Below are 16,935 nucleotides of genomic sequence, written 5' to 3' on the forward strand. Positions count from 1 at the left end.
AGTGATTGCATTAGTTGGGCTTGTGATGCTTCAGTGTTTAACATCAGACTGTTTTAATTGTGTTTGTAAAGCACCCTTATAATCACAAGAACGTATAAGTATAATTAAGTGTTTTGATTAACTATTGATGGTGATATAGTGATATAGTCATTATAATAGTTTTGATTAACTATTGATGGTGATATAGTGATATAGTCATTATAATAGTTTTGATTAACTATTGATGGTGATATAGTGATATAGTCATTATAATAATTTTGATTAACTATTGATGGTGATATTGTCATTATCATAAATGACTTTATTTACTGATCTCAATGTTTAATGAATCATTTTATGTCCTTTCTAATTAATTTCATTTTGTTAAATAATAGCAATATTAGCAATATAGAAAACTTTTAGGTCCTTAAGACTATTAGGAAAAATTTTAAAAACATTTAATGCACAACCTTTAGTGCTGCAGCACTACTTACGCACCACAGACGAAGGCTAGTTTACGAAGCTAACAAACAGAAAGCAACAAGAAGTCTCGGGTTAACGTGGAGGAGACAGAGGTAGTCAGTAATGTAAACATGACTAAGAACAAAAGCATTCCTGATAACCTGATCATCATCATCATCATCATCATCATCATGATCTTTGCTCTGCTTGTGTTCTATATGGTGGCTGTTCAGCCAAGATACATTCATTAAAGAACAACATGTGAAATTCTTTTATATTAATATGTTAGTATGATGTGAGGTTCAGTTCCCAGCATGACACTAAAACAGGAAGTAGTAAAGGCTACTTTTTACTTAAGTACATGTCAGAAGCCAAAATGCTTTACTTTAACCAGGATCTATTAAACCATGCATATCTGTACTTCTATTTGCATGGAGGATGTATGGACTTTACCATCTCTGCAATTTGCACGTACCAAGAATCAGCATGTAAAACTCAACAGTGGCGACTTTCAACAAACAAACTTTCATGCCGCAATGCATGCTGGGTGCCAGATTAGTACAAAACTCCCAGCATGCATTGCAGCATTAATAAATTATGCAGCTAAATGTTCTTACTATTTTCTTAATTTGTTTTTTATTTTGGTGTTGTTTGGTTTGTTGTGACTTTTCAGTTCATCTGTTTTTATTTCCTGTCTTGAGACTCAAACAGTGATTGTTGTTGGTGTGTGTGTGTCTGTGTGTGTGTGTGTGTGTGTGTGTGTGTGTGTGTGTGTGTGTGTGTGTGTGTTGAAATTCTGCCACAGTTCAAGCTTTAATTTGTGCATGATGTATGTAGGATTATTTCACAGTTATGTTCTGTAGTATCAGTGGTGCAATTGAAGATTATTAGTAATAAATTACACTCTTGATAAGAGATTAAATATGGAGTGAGATCAGTAAATATATTTAGCTCATGATGGGTTTGACAGCACAAACACATAAACAACAGCCCCTAAGTATAGTTTCTTCTAGCTTTTCTTGCTATTAAAGATGTGCTTATAATATTAGTAAACACAACTAATTACAGCAACCAAAAAAAAACCTACATTTTAAATGTCACGGTTCAAAAACTCTACTACAGCAGACACTGATCTCCATTATGGTGACATATGAAAGTACAGTTTAACACCTAAAATCTCAGTAGGAGCTTTTGTACACATATTACAGAAATAAAGTCACACTGGTTAGTAAGTGAATAAGCGAAGCTGGTAAAGCCTTTTTGGGTTGTTTGATCATCCTCGGCTGAGATGAGCTGATTTAATGTGCTTTCTTTTCAGTTGATTTAGTTAGTTGAATGTGCGAAATGAATTGTAACAGTAAATTTACTGTGCATTTAATTTACGAAAGCACACTGTAATAAAACAGTAGATCAGTGCTGATCGTCCTTCTATAAACACCTTAAATCTCTGTTTGTTAGATTTCTGTTTTCCTGTTTTTGTATTTCTGTGTTTTCCATTCTTTATTCCTTTACTGACATCTTAAGACATAAAACTATAATTATTAGTTTTCCTATAAATTCTTTTACTTTTTTTGTTTTACATTACTCCTTACTTGACTCTCTCCGAGTCTCATACATGCAAATAAAATCAGCAAACAGGTATCCTGACATGCTCTTGCCTGCGAAACATCATTATCTACAGTAGCTCCACTAGCTTTGATGGGTCTTTTTTTTTTGCCTTAACAAAAAGCTATGATAAAATACTTAATGCATTAACAGTGAAAGAAAGGGATCAGTAGCTCAGTGTATGAGGTGTTGGACTTCCGATCACAAAGTTGTTCTCACTGCTTGGCCATTCAGCAGCTCGGCCCTCAACCCTCATGTGCATGAATGAGATAATTGTAAGTTCAGTATCAAAGTGTCAGCGAAATGCCATAAATATAAATCATATGTGAAAATGTGCATTCATATGTTTTATATATATATATATATACTTAACATATTAAACTTTCAAATGATTAACTTAACTTCTCTTGGTAGTTTTATTATTCCAGCTGGCTCCAACACACGGTGGTTAAAGTCCTAGCTCATACTGTTTTCCTTTCTGGCTGCCTAAATAACTGCATGCTACCCAGCTCAAATATCCCAGCGCAGGGTCCCAGTGCAGAGTGAGCCATGCTACAGCACCAAGGGGCAGGTAGGGGTTAGGAGACTTGCCCAAAGACCTAAGAGTGGCAGCTTGGCAGTGTTGGAGCTTGACCTAGAGCCTTAAGCACTGAAACACCTCTTCCCTAGTGGAGGAGTTATACTGTAAGAAACAAAATAAAATACTTCTATACAGGATTTAGCTAAGTATAGTCAATATAAAGCCCTGCGCTCTCTCTCTCTCTCTCTCTCTCTCTCTCTCTCACACACACACACACACACACACACACAAAGAGAGAGAGAGAGAGAGAGAGAGAGAGAGAGAGAGCGAGAGACAGAGAGAGAGAGAGAGAGAGAGAGAGAGAGAGAGAGAGAGAGAGAGAGAGAGAGAGGGCACTTCCGTAAAAATGGCTGACTGTCTGATGTAAGGGTGACGGACTGAAGCCCTGGGGAAAACCCAGCCCCGGGGGGAAAACCAGCCCCGAGCTCCACGCCACCGGGACACGGCGCTCTACACCGCGCTCACATGCGACAGGCTGTTCAGTCTTGCCAATCAATCGGATCATCCGAATCGACTCACTCACTACCGCAACTCGACTCTTTGTATTCCAAAACGCATCGTTTTCATCCTAGGGTAAAAAGGAGTCATGAAAAAGATCCGAGTCAATCATAAACGACACATGACCGACTCCCAGAGCTCCAATGCAGCGGATGTGCTGGACTTTTAATGTCCAAACTTGCAATAAAACGTGTCACATTCTCGTCCAAATACTACCAACTATTTATTATAACCATTATTACTGAGATATATCTATCTATATATACACTGCATATTGTTTGTGCTGCACGATGGATTTAAGGCCATTATGAGTCATTTTTCCGTGAAATCTGAGTCCTTTAGTGCACCATGTTCCTACGCAGGATTTTTTTTGTTTCACAGACAGGAGCATGTGTGTGAAAATCATATCACTATTATATATATTATATGGTTTAGTTGTTCACTTAGTTACTTCATATATAATGAAAAGGTAAATCAACTCCTCATCATCAGAACCAGTGCTTAATTTATCAACGCATAGAATAAAACTGATACTGAAACAAGTTCGGGAAATTGCCGGAAGTGGTTTTTTTTTTTTAATAAAACACTCTGCATGCCCTAAAAGTCAATAAAATATAAGTAGAATAAACAAAATAAAACAATTTTTAAAAGTTTGTATTATAAACACACATGTTTTATTCTTTCTGTGCGGCCCGCTAACAAATGATCTATGGCCCGGTTCCGGCCCGTTCCTCAGTGAAAGAACCAAATGAAAATGATTAAGGCTGAACTCGTGACCCGGGCAGGAGTTATACCGGTGTGTAGCAACGCTCGAACCGAGTCAGTGCACACTTATACCGCTGTGTAGTGTTATTACGGTCTGGACGGTATTCGCGAGCTGGCTAACGGGCTAACCGAGCCCCTCCCAGCCTCCACGCCGCGAGTGGACACTCGCCATCACAGGAGTGTGTGTGTGTGTGTGTGTGTGTGTGTGTGTGTACCTGCACCGCCCGGCTCAGGAACGTCCCCGCATCCGCTGCTAGTCTCTTCACATTAAACTCCATGATGTGTTGCGGAAATCTAAACTACAGACTGCGCGCGCGCGCGTGTATGTGTTTGTTTGTGTGTGTGTGTGTGTGTGTGTGTGTGTGTCTGAGGAACTGACAAAGCACACCCACATAACTATCAGCTGTCGCCCAACATCTCAGCGCCGACTGTGGGGACAAGCTCCTCCTCTTAGACTTACACACTTACACTTACACACACACACACACACACACACACACACTTTTTCTCTCTCAGGCAATGTCAAAACAGACATCCTTACAGTGAATATTTTTGTTTTGAGGGTTTGTGTTTTGCAGATTATAGCGTTCCTATAGAGTTCTTATAGAGGTTTTATAAACTTCCAAAAGAATTCCTATGGAATTCCCATAGAGTTCTTATAGAGGTACCATAGAGTTCTTATAGAGGTCCCATAGAGTTCTTATAGAGGTACCATAGAGTTCTTATAGAGGTCCCATAGAGTTCTTATAGAGGTACCATAGAGTGCTTATAGGGTTACTATAGAGTTCTTATAGAGGTACCATAGAGTGCTTATAGAGTTACTATAGAGTTCTTATAGAGGTACCATAGAGTTCTTATAGAGGTCCCATAGAGTTCTTATAGCGGTCCCATAGAGTTTTTATAAAGGTACCATAGAGTTCTTATAGAGGTACCGTAGAGTTCTTATAGAGGTCCCATAGAGTTCTTATAGAGGTCCCATAGAGTGCTTATAGAGTTACTATATAGTTCTTATAGAGGTCCCATAGAGTTCTTATAGAGGTACCATAGAGTGCTTATAGAGTTACTATAGAGTTCTTATAGAGGTACCATAGAGTTCTTATAGAGGTCCCATAGAGTTCTTATAGCGGTCCCATAGAGTTCTTATAGGGGTACCGTAGAGTTCTTATAAAGGTACCGTAGAGTTCTTATAAAGGTCCCATAGAGTTCTTATAGAGGTCCCATAGAGTGCTTATAGAGTTACTATATAGTTCTTATAGAGGTCCCATAGAGTTCTTATAGAGGTACCATAGAGTGCTTATAGAGTTACTATAGAGTTCTTATAGAGTTCCCATAGAGTGCTTATAGAGTTACTATATAGTTCTTATAGAGGTCCCATAGAGTTCTTATAGCGGTCCCATAGTGTTCTTATAGAGGTACCATAGAGTGCTTATAGAGTTACTATATAGTTCTTATAGAGGTCCCATAGAGTTCTTATAGAGGTCCCATAGAGTGCTTATAGAGTTACTAAAGAGTTCTTATAGAGGTACCATAGAGTTCTTACAGAGGTCCCATAGAGTTCTTATAGAGGTACCATAGAGTGTTTATAGAGTTACTGTAGAGTTATCCTTTAAATGTAAATTAGATATAGGACATGTTTGAGGAAACAAAAGGCTGGGGGATACCATTCTGGGGGTTGGAGGACAGCAGGGGGTAATCACCGGTATTCACACCTTTGCTGGTGCCGGCCCCCCAGCAGGTCAGGAAGAGGTATTTTGTGAATGATAATCATGGTCTCAGATACCTTTTGGTTAGAGATAGTCCTTGGGGGCTTGCTGCTTCTCCCAGACTGATTAAAATAAGTCTATGATTCTGATTGATTCTAATGAAATTCTTCATTAGACTACACAAATACTTTTTATCAATTTTGAGCCATTTTGCGGATGAGCTGAATTTGATATAGCCTGGGGTGGAATTTGGATTTAGGCATTCTGTAATTCTTACAATAGAGTTCTTATAGAGATACCATAGAGTTTTTATAGTGGCCCCATAGAGTTCTTATAGAGGTACCATAGAGTTCTTATAGAGGTACCATAGAGTGCTTATAGAGGTACCATAGAGTGCTTATAAAGTTACCATAGAGTTCTTATAGAGGTACCAAAGAGTTCTTATTTAGGTACCATAGAGTGCTTATAGAGGTACCAAATATGATTGGTTAAAGAAACAGAGCTATTTCTTAAGGAGACTATGGTAAAAAAGGCCAGCAGTACTGACTTTGAAGGCCCTGGGCAGATTAGATTGACATAGCATCACATAGAGGCTGAAATCTGATTGGACAAAAAATCAAACATCCACATACACGTACTGGAAGCAGTGCCGCCAAGAGAAACACTACTAAATGAAGAGAATAAACAGTTGGGAATAAATCAATACAATTTCATGTAACATATATTAGAGTTTAGGTTGTAAATTTAGGTCAGTGCTTCTGATAGTGTTTAGGACAGCAGAGAAGACTTTGCTGGCCCTGACCGCCCGCCACAGATATAATATTAAATCTCATCCTTTACGTCTGGTGAGAGCCAGTACCTGATTGCTACAATCCTGCCGTTTTGGATGGTATTATTAATATGGGTTGCCGATACATCAGTTGTCATTCGTGCTGCTTCTTTTTAATAGTAAATCCACTGTTGTCCGGGCCTCCACCTCCCCTACAAGTGTGTGTATCTCAGTGTCTGGAAAGTTATGATTATTTTCTCTTTTCTCACCTGTCGCCATTATTCACCATAACAAAAGAACAATTGCATGCTAGGCTCATTAATATGGATCAGCATTCATGAAGTGCTTTGCATTGACTATCTGTGGTTAAAGGCCAGCGTGGATATGTGGCTGATTCAAGAATGCACACTTGCAGTCGATTTGTTGATGGTGGTGTGGTGGGCCGTCTCTTATCCCAGAGATCCCTCATGTCTGTGTTGCCTTCTCCCTTTTAGTTATGCTGCCATAGCGAGTCTTGCCGGAGTCCAAACTGCACAGTGACTTTAACTCTCATGCAACAATAGGTACACTTAATAATCCATATCCTTCTCTTCCTGTCACCCTCTTCTCTCTCTCTCGCTCTCTCTCTCTCTCTCTCGGTCGAGTTAAACATGCTCCTGAGGCTCCAGTGACCACTGTTCCTGCCCCTCTCCCCTCCGTGGATCTTCCCACTTCATCCAGGCCTGCCTCTGGATAGTGATCTCTTTGACTGGAGGCCACTCTGTGCAGCTGGGGAAGGTTTGTCATCAACGCCTTGGGTGGTTCCATGAAATTCCGGAGTAAGAACGGGAGCTTTGAGGATGGATTGGACTGTAGTTGTTGTCAACAGTCTCCTACACTGACTCAGAAATACACTTTGCTTTTGTTTATCATCACTGCACCCCGCAACATTGTATATCTGCTATAAATGGACATTCGGTGTAACCCAGATGAGGATGGGTTCCCTCTTGAGTCTGGTTCCTCTCAAGGTTTCTTCCTTATGCCATCTCGGGGAGTTTTTCCTTGCCACAGTCGCCAGTCGCCACCGGCTTGCTCATCAGGGACAAACTTACTCATAAAGAACATATTCATTTTTAATCACCGCATTATCTGTGTAAAGCTGCTTTGAGACAATGTTCATTGTTAAAAGCGCTAAACAAATAAAAATGAATTGAATTGAAATTGAATTTGTGATTTATAAAGGGAACATTGCTTACAGATGTGCGTACACACGGTTTTATAAATCTGAATATTTTGGGCGTACGTGCACTTTTAGACCACCTTCGGACAGTTTTATAAAAGAGACTCATGCTGATACTGTTGTGTACGCACGACTGGCGTCGGAACTAACCAGTGAGTGTTAGTTTCACACGGACCGGATTCTTGTAGCACATCGTGTATCCGCTGATGTCGAGTTGTTGACGTGTTCATTCAGAGTGGCTGCTGGTTTATAAGTTCTGGATTTCTGGTCAGTTTTGATTGACTTCCACTACTGAGTGGTGTTTAGCTGTAGGAGTGATGGCCACCGTCGAAGAGCTGAAGCTCCGAATTCGTGAATTAGAAAACGAGCTAATAAAATGCAAACAGCAGCGAAATCAAGACTCTGTTCCGAATTCCGTGTTCAGACCGAGGATTGAAAAAATGAGCGCCGAAGTGGTAGATTCCAACCCATACAGGTAGGATGACTTTAATACGAATAATAACGTAGTGACAGATAACCCGGATAAACTTCGTATTCTCCCCGCACCATATGCTACTTCACCAATGGCTCATCTAATGCTTGTTTTCTCGCAGCCGGCTAATGGCTTTGAAACGCATGGGGATCGTTGAAGACTATGAGGTAATGCACGTGTTCTCTGGTTTATATAAAGTAATAAAGTGTGTGTATGGTGTCTGATTGTGTTGACCAACATTTTGTGTTTGTGTATAGAAAATCCGCTCGTTTGCTGTGGCCGTGGTGGGAGTGGGAGGGGTGGGCAGCGTCACTGCAGAGATGCTCACCAGATGTGGCATTGGTAAGGTAATGCAACCTTCTTATTATATTACAGTACATTCACTCAAAAAGCTTTTTAGATTTACACTACACTGGCTAGGAGAGATCTACCTTCTGCAGCTTTCCAATTCTACTGGATTCAGACGCAGTGACTGGAGAAGCAACTGAAGCCTCCTGAACTCACCACACCACTTCACCATTGAAAGCACAGCATCATGCTGGGTCACAACTCTACCCAAATACACTGTGGTGTTTAAATGATGCCTGTTCGTTATTACACTATCAGTCTGAACTGTTGACACAAATCAGGTTCATGCAGTTGATACACATTTAGACCATACATTTACATTTATTCATTTGTCAGACCTTGTTCTTCATAGTTGAGGAATGCAACACACCTTTTAAGTTGTTTCTTGAAGATTGTGAGCTGTTCTGCTATTCATATCAACGGTCTGATTTCTGTTCAGCTCTTTTGATCTGTCCACCAGTTTTGGTGACCATGTGGCAGACCTGAGTAGAACCCAAGTGATCTTTTGTCAAGTCAAGAAGCTTTTATTGTTATTTCAACCATATATAGCTGACGCAGTACACAGTGAAATGAAACAACATTCCTCCCGAACCCTGACAACAACAACAATCACAGAAAACAGACTACACAGGGCTAAGTACTAGTAAGTGTCCTCGCCACATAAAGTGCATGTGTGCAGCCTGGTGCAAACAGTGCAAAGGCAACAAAAGACAGTGCAAAGACAAATACACAAAACACAGAATACAAAATAGCTCTCCCAGTAAACCTCTTGTAAAGACACACAGTCAAGTCATAGTCAAGTAAACAGTAGCAAAAATGTAAACAAAATGTTGTGCAAAGAGCAAATAGCAGCAGTCCAGAAAAGATGTGCAAAAACGACATGTAAACAGTTTATGGTGATAAAGTGATGTAATGTAAGTGGTACTGAAGAGATGAAGACATTTTGCTGTGAAACCCTGGTATATCCTAACAGAGAACTACCTGTGAGATGTTTACCACTCAGAGTATCAGAGGGCTGTATGTTTTCACTCAACGGTTATTGCCGCAGCTTTGACACTGATCTGTTGATTAGTTTGTACAGCAACAAATGAACTATAGTAACTGATTGGGTGTCTACTATGGATGTGCATCTCCATAACTGAGGCATCTACTCTAAGCTGAAGATTAAAATAATAAAGTTTTGTGTCGATGCACTGATGCTAATCGGTGAATCTTGCATCATATTTTATTCTCTATAGACTGCACTAAGGTTTCCATAATAAAATGACCAATGAAATAATTGTATAAAATAGAAACTGAATATATTAAGTGCTTTATTGTTTGTGTGTGTGTTTTTCTGCTGTAGTTGTTGTTGTTTGACTATGACAAAGTAGAGCTGGCCAACATGAACCGCCTCTTTTTCCAGCCACATCAGGCAGGACTCAGCAAAGTGGAGGCAGCAGAGCACACACTGAGGTGAGGGACATACAAAATACCTGTGTGTGTAGGTTGTGTAGCTTTTAATTTAATAATCCTATCACATGACTCATCCTGCAGGAACATCAATCCAGATGTTACGTTTGAGACTCACAATTACAACATCACCACTGTTGATAACTTCACACATTTCATGGAGCGTATCAGGTGAGTGTGTCCTGGTCCACTGGCCATAGCGGCGTTTGGCTTTTAAGTTAAAAAAAAATATTATTATTTTTTTTAAATGTATTGCTTACATTTGCTTGTTATATGTGTGTGTGTTTCAGTAATGGTGGACTTCAAGAGGGAAAGTCTGTGGATTTGGTGTTGAGTTGTGTGGATAACTTTGAGGCTCGAATGGCCATTAACACTGTGAGTATTTTATATTATCAGCTTTACAGAGATAAAGAGGTTCTAAAATATTATTTCATAAGTTTAGTGACAAAGTTTATCCCTAATGAGAGAGTCAGTGGAAAACAATGGCCAGGAAAAAACTTCCTGAGATGGTATGAGGAAGAAACTTAGGTAGAAGTCTTGAACCCAAAGATTTCTTTAGCGTTGTTTGAACGTGGATGAAGTCTGATGGTTTAGTTCTGTGCTTATCCAGAACAAGCTGCATTCTCCCTGCTGCCTACTTTCATAAGAACATTTTTTACATTTTTACATTTGCATTTATGCCATTTGGGAGACGCCCTTATCCAGAGCGACTCACGTTTATTTATTCAGTATTCATTCATATTGAATAGCTGTGCAGTTTAGGGCTTTGCTCAGGGGCCCAGAAGTGGATGCTTGGTGTGGCTGGGATTTTGAACTCACAACCTTTGGATCCAAAATCCAATGCCTTAACCATTAACTTCTTCACGTAAAATGAGGCATTTAAAGAGAAAACGATTCTCTTTTGGGGGAGTGGTGGCTCCAGCGGTTAAGGCACTGGGTTACCGATCGGAAGGTCGGGGGTTCAAGCCCCGGTATCGCCAAGCTGCCACTCTTGGGCCCTTGAGCAAGGCCCTTAACCCTCTATGCTCCAAGGGACCCTTACGAGAAAATAAACCAAGGACCGTGACGTCGGAGTGACGTGGGGCCGCCTTCCCGTGGGCTCACCACCTGCAGAAGGGACCGGTGCTGAGAGGATTGGGCAGCAGTCGAAGGCGGGGGCCTTGACAGCCCGATCCCTGGACACGGAGAAGTGTCTAGGGAATCTGCTTAGACTGCTGCCCCCGCGACCCGAATTACAGATAAGTGGGAGAAGATGAAATGAAAAACAAAAAAAAAAAACAATTATTTTTTCACTTTTGGGAAAGATGCTGAATTTTCTGCTGTAAAATACAGAATAGAGACACAGTATAAATTGTATAAATGTTTTTAATTGTGGCTGTGGAGATTTCCCCATTTAGCTACCAGCATGAGTTCAGGTTCCCTTGCCTTCATGGAGCATGCTTTGTGCACAGGGGCATTGTCATGCTGGATCCCACACATTTGTCAACATTGTTTCTTCTAGGAGTTTGTAAAATTGATTAAATTTAAGTCCATAGAACTTCCAGCTGTCTTGTACAAAGCCGGTTTTAACCACTGGTTCAGGAAAGATGCGCCTTTATGCAGAAATCCTGTAATTGCATAGAATCTAGGTGTGCCTTTTCCAAACTGCCGTGTGTTTTCTCTTTGTCTAGGCTTGTAATGAGTTGGGTCAGACATGGATGGAGTCTGGAGTCAGTGAGAATGCTGTGTCCGGACACATACAACTCATCGTTCCTGGGGAAACGGCATGCTTTGCTGTAGGTGCACTGATCGTTTACATGTTTGTTGTAATCCCCCGTTCCTGATGAAAAGACAGTTTTTATGTTGTCATTAATATTGAAATATAAAATGCCTCCTTGGACCTGCCTTATATGGAGTTGTTTTTGTTTACAGTGTGCTCCTCCACTGGTAGTGGCAGCGAACATCGATGAGAAGACTCTAAAGAGGGATGGCGTGTGTGCTGCCAGTCTACCCACCACCATGGGTGTCGTTGCCGGGATCCTTGTGCAGAATGTGCTAAAGTAAGCCAGACCCAGATCAGGGTTGGGTGCATCATACAGGGTTCCCTTGTGTACATATGAAAGCCTGGAAAATTGTTGACTAAGTTTCCAGTTATGGAAAACACATGTAGAATGTGAATAATCCTCTGCTGTCTTGGAATGTTGGGTGGCCTTCAGATGGTACACAAAAAATGCAGTCTGCCCTGAGCTAACCTCACTATTGAGATTGTCAGTTACCTTGACTACAGTGCAGCTTGCTGTGAACATGGACAAAGCTAGCAGCAGTAAAAAGGTGCGTTTGGAAGTTAATAAGACTTGATGTGGACATAATCTGAAAAGCCCCTTACTTCAGTCTTGTACTTATAATATAAAGTGAACTATAGTCTTTCAGGACAGCAGTAAGCAATTCTGTTTACTGTTTAATAGTGTTTATTATCAATGTTTAAGGAAAGATGGTGGATTTTGCATTTGAGGACATTTTGAATGCACTGCTTTTGGGAAATCTAGCGATGAACAGCATTAGAAACAAGCTAAATGGAAGTTGTCAAATGGCAAGAATATTATATAGCAAGCACTTTATTCAATATTAAAATTCCTATATATTCTTAGGAAAAAGAAAACGTTCTTAGAATTCTATGGTTTTACATATCAGGACATAATAAAAGTCACCTGGTCCTTTTTAGGTTTTGGAATTTGGTTAATACAACCACAGATAAACAAAAACACGACATATTACACTCATTCTGACCGGATGATTTTTGTTGTGGGTGTTGATGATGTGTACTTTCTTTAGGGTTGTAACAGTACACGTATTCGTATCAACATTTTTCGGTGCAGGGCTTTCGGTTCAGTACACGTGTACTAAATGCAATCCTTTGTACATGCTGAACATCCGCACATTAAAACAGGAACAGGAACGTATGAAGTGGTGAACTGCAAGTTTGTTTAGTCGCTGCCTTACACTTTCAGCTCATTTAAAAAAAAATATTATTCTTAAAAAACATACACAACGATGCCAAGAATATAAAAGAGAATCTAGAGTTGGCGCAGTGTCACTGTGGCTACTCATTACTACCAGCTAGTGGCTAGCGGCTAAAAGGAGAAAATCCTGACAATTCCACATTATGATTGAGTGAATAAATAAAGGATGAATGAGGAAAGAAGACATTTGGTAAAGTCTGCTGAAATAAGCAGGACAGGTAAGTAATCAAATATTTAGAAAAATAAATATTAAATGTAAAACACACACACACACTTACATATACAGTATATATATACACACACACACACACACACACACACACACACACACACACATGCACACCTGTATTACCCAGATAGGGTCTAACAAATGTAAACTTTAAATAATATTTTCCATTTTTTAATTTAAAATTTAATTTGTGCCAATTTAATTGATCACTCAATTAACCAAAATAAGTGTATTTATTTGATTTATAAAATTGATTTTATAAACAATTATTTAAATTAATTATTTACAATTATTTTTTATAAAATATTATTATAAATTATTTAACCAAGCAGGCTTTTTATTTCAAATTGCTTTAAAATGTAAAAACTGTTTAAATGTTTTGAACCGAAATTGAAATAGAAATTGACCTGACTTGTGACTTAAAAACCGAGGAACATAACAAACTATGAATTTTGTGTACCGTTATACAACTAATATACATGCATGCAAACACTGTCTGGTCAAAATAAAGTTATCACATGGATTTAGCAAATAAGTAAAAGCATTGCATGTCTGCTGAACATCTCTTTCCACATTAATTCCCCTCTTGCTGTTTCTTAATCTCTCAGAAAGGATTGGGGATTTGTGTTCAGTGAGATCAAGCACTAATATCAGGCACTGAGGCCTAAAGTTTAGTTGGTGTTACAGGTTACAAGCTATAAAGTGACAAACAAACAGGAGAGATGCGCAGTCTTGGTCACAGAGATTTTTGTAAATACAAATTATTATAGACATGCAGATGAAGATGCATTTGTATGTTATGACTAATTTAATAATGCAAACTGTCATTCAGTGCAATTGTTTAAGCAAATATATATGGACACCGTGTTGTAGGTATCTGCTTGGGTTTGGAACAGTGAGCTATTACCTGGGCTATAACGCCATGCAGGACTTTTTCCCTTCTATGATCATGAAAGCCAATCCACAGTGTGATGACAGACACTGCCGGGGGCAACAGGGGGAGTACGCAGTGAGTCTTCTTCCTTCACACCATCACTGCATGACTGTGTCAGCTTTTTAGGATTTTGCACATTTATTAAACAAAATACTCATCAGAGCTGACACACTCACACTCACAAAACATGATGTGCTTTTGAATAAAGTATCTTGAACCTAATCTCAACTCCAATGATGTTCTTGAAACAGAAAAGGGAAGCTGCACGTCCAAAACAGGAAGTAGTGGAAGAGAAAGAAGAAGAAGTAGTGCATGAGGAAAATGAGTGGGGTGAGTGCAGCACCCATGTAGAATGAGTAGCTTAGGGTTTTTTTTTGCTCACCAAATTTATTCTCGTGGTGAAAAACTACTTCCCTCTTTCCTGTAAGATTTTACCAGAGTTTTTTTTTTTTTATGTGAAATAGATAATAGATATATAATACATCTCTGAGGGGAAAAAACTAGACCACTCCATATTTTTTTTTAAATCAGCATCTCTACATGTAGGAAAAGTGTTGAGTGAGGAAAAGCAGGATTAATTCTCAGAGGGATACACTGAGCATTAGTTTGCTTCAATCCCTAGAATTTCATTAACAGCTGTTGATAAGTACATGGTCAAGTTGCAGACATTGGGGAGAATAAAGCTACAGACTGACAGAGGACAAAATAAAACAACTCTCCACTGACCAGGATGTCCACCCACTCATTTGAATGTCACTTAATGACATCAGTTCACTTACAAAAAGAATGTCAAACGGCAGCTGGGGTGAAGTGCAGGGCGAGGACTGGGCAAAGCGCAGGGTGAGGACTGGTGGACTGGGCGCGAAGCGCATGGCGAGGACTGGTGGACTGGGCGAAGCGCATGGCGAGGACTGGTGGACTGGGCGCGAAGCGCATGGCGAGGACTGGTGGACTGGGCGCGAAGCGCATGGCGAGGACTGGTGGACTGGGCGAAGCGCAGGGCGAGGACTGGTGGACTGGGCGAAGCGCAGGGCGAGGACTGCTTAAATTTTTGTGCTGTTCATCCATCAGCAATGCGAACGTTTGGACGAGAGCATGCAAGGACGCTTGAAAATCAGGGTTATTCAACCGAATATTGATCTTCCTAAAATAAAACATGAGTACTGTTTTGTTTAAAAATGTATATGAACTTGTTTTTGTTGCAGTATCTGAAGTCTAATGAACACTGCATCTTTTTTCTTATTTTGACCAGTTGAAATTTTCTGCAAATAAAGACTGACAAAAGAATGACAGTTTATTTGGAATTTTGCAGAATTGTTGCTTGTCTGTAGTTTATAGAATAAAAAACAAGTTCATTTGACCTAAACACACAGTAGGATCCAGAGAAATCCAGAGAAACTGGTAATTTTGCATTGGTCTCTTAATTTGTTTAAATGGTGTTCAGGGATAGAGCTGGTGTCTGAGATCTCAGAGGCGGAGCTTCAGGATGCATCAGGTCCAAAGCCGGATTTACCAGAGGGCATAACTGTCGCCTACACCATTCCCAAAAAGGTACATACAACATGAACAGTTATCCTGTACATCACTATCTAATCATACATGTATTATTGTACGACAATAAAAACAAGCTTCCATTATTGTTTTGTTTCATGTTTGGTGTTGATTCTTTGGTTGTTTCATGTTTGGTTGTTGGTTGTATTAACCAGTAGATTTCCTCCTCTTTACATCTAAGCATTGTTGTCTGCCTTTTGTATGTTCCTCAGGATGGAGAAGTGAATTCAGAAGAGACTGTGGAAGAGACGGATCAGAGTCTAGAGGAGCTGATGGCTCAAATGAAAAACCTGTAAAGGGGGACGTTCTCCTGATTTTGCAGACACAAGCTCTTCTACAGTACATAAAACCTTATAGACAGTGTTGTGCTTGTTAAAAACATCGTTTTACTTTAAAAAGATATAATATAATTGTAAAAAGGTTATAAAAATGCAGCTAATTGCACACACTGACCAAGATTTCTCCATTTATATAGATTTTCCAATGTCTGTGTACAGTCAATGGGAATAGTGATATTTCTACACTGTTAATGAAAGCTGTGTATTGACATATTTGGTCATATTGCACAACAGATTCTGTGCTTAAATCAGTTGAAAGTGAAAAAGTTGCAGACAACTGTGAGGATTTATTTCCATCACTGTTGAAGCTTGCTGTTGAATATTTTCTGTCATTTTAATTGTTTAAAGATGTACAATAAAGTAATAATTGACATTGAAGGTTAAAACAATAGGGCATGTAACATCGTTACTCAATTACACCTGCTGTTACCCTCATTCGCATTGAAGTTGCCTCCATATTAATATGAATCCATTTCAGTATTTTGGATGGTTCTTTATTATAGATAAAATTATTATTGAAGACTATAAAAACTGCAGTGTTTGTCCCCACTGGCAAAAGTCTGAACTTTAAAGGTAAAAGTTGTTAAGTAAACTAAAGTAGTTGAGGTAACTGTGAGTCTGAATAAAATACTGACTGGAAACGCCATGAACTGGTTTTATTTAAGTTTTAACCAAATGTATCTAAAAAAAAATAAAAAATAAAATACTGAAAGGTGTTGTGAAGTGTAGTAGTGAGGGACTGGAGGTGAAGTACAGGAGTACAGCCGGTGAACACCTTTCTGAACCAGGGTCTGTGATTTCACCAGACAGAACTGAGCTTGTGGTGGATTTTTCCAGAGAGCAATCCGTTGCATAACAGCTTTAGCAGTGTGCAACATCCTGCTGAAAGAAGGGAAAACCTTTGCTTGGTTTGCAGCGAATGATTAGGTATGAGATTTGTAAGGACCCAAGGTTTCCAGCAGAACTTTGCTCAGAACTAGTGTTCTGGTAACTGCTTCCATCAGCTTGACTTCTGGTTCTGTTAACTGCTTC

At 39.5% G+C, this 16,935-nt stretch overlaps 2 protein-coding genes across 3 annotated transcripts in view; one reads left to right on the forward strand and one right to left on the reverse strand.

The window, feature by feature from the left end:
* sh3glb1a (SH3-domain GRB2-like endophilin B1a) overlaps positions 1–4,359 on the reverse strand; it is a 25,355-nt gene extending 20,996 nt beyond the window's left edge. The window contains exon 1 of the mRNA XM_083538345.1: positions 4,105–4,359. Within this exon, the coding sequence (XP_083394471.1) occupies positions 4,105–4,167 (63 nt within the window). The 5' untranslated portion in view covers positions 4,168–4,359. The remainder of the gene's footprint in view (positions 1–4,104) is intronic.
* A 3,360-nt stretch (positions 4,360–7,719) lies between these two features.
* uba5 (ubiquitin-like modifier activating enzyme 5) lies at positions 7,720–16,549 on the forward strand. 2 transcript variants are annotated; one of them, XM_083537992.1, is made up of 12 exons: positions 7,720–8,055; positions 8,174–8,219; positions 8,310–8,399; positions 9,746–9,855; positions 9,937–10,023; positions 10,143–10,227; positions 11,523–11,627; positions 11,764–11,891; positions 13,954–14,089; positions 14,266–14,344; positions 15,459–15,565; positions 15,778–16,549. In XM_083537992.1, exons 1-12 carry the CDS (start codon positions 7,898–7,900, stop codon positions 15,859–15,861), a joined length of 1,215 nt encoding a protein of 404 aa, XP_083394118.1. In that variant the 5' UTR covers positions 7,720–7,897; the 3' UTR covers positions 15,862–16,549. The 2 variants fall into 2 exon arrangements, with proteins under 2 accessions (XP_083394118.1, XP_083394119.1); XM_083537993.1 differs by having other exon boundaries at positions 7,722–8,055; positions 8,310–8,394.
* The last annotated feature ends 386 nt before the right edge of the window (positions 16,550–16,935 follow it).

This window comes from Silurus aristotelis (genome assembly GCF_946808225.1).
Source record: "Silurus aristotelis genome assembly, chromosome: 1".
In the NCBI taxonomy this organism is placed as follows: Eukaryota; Metazoa; Chordata; class Actinopteri; order Siluriformes; family Siluridae; genus Silurus; species Silurus aristotelis.

Coding starts and splice junctions, on each gene's coding strand:
- uba5 (XM_083537992.1), top strand. CDS start 7,898: ATGGCCACCGTCGAAGAGCTGAAGCTCCGAATTCGTGAATTAGAAAAC. Junction 10,228..11,522: donor CTCGAATGGCCATTAACACT/GTGAGTATTTTA, acceptor CTCTTTGTCTAG/GCTTGTAATGAGTTGGGTCA. Junction 11,628..11,763: donor GGGAAACGGCATGCTTTGCT/GTAGGTGCACTG, acceptor TTTTGTTTACAG/TGTGCTCCTCCACTGGTAGT.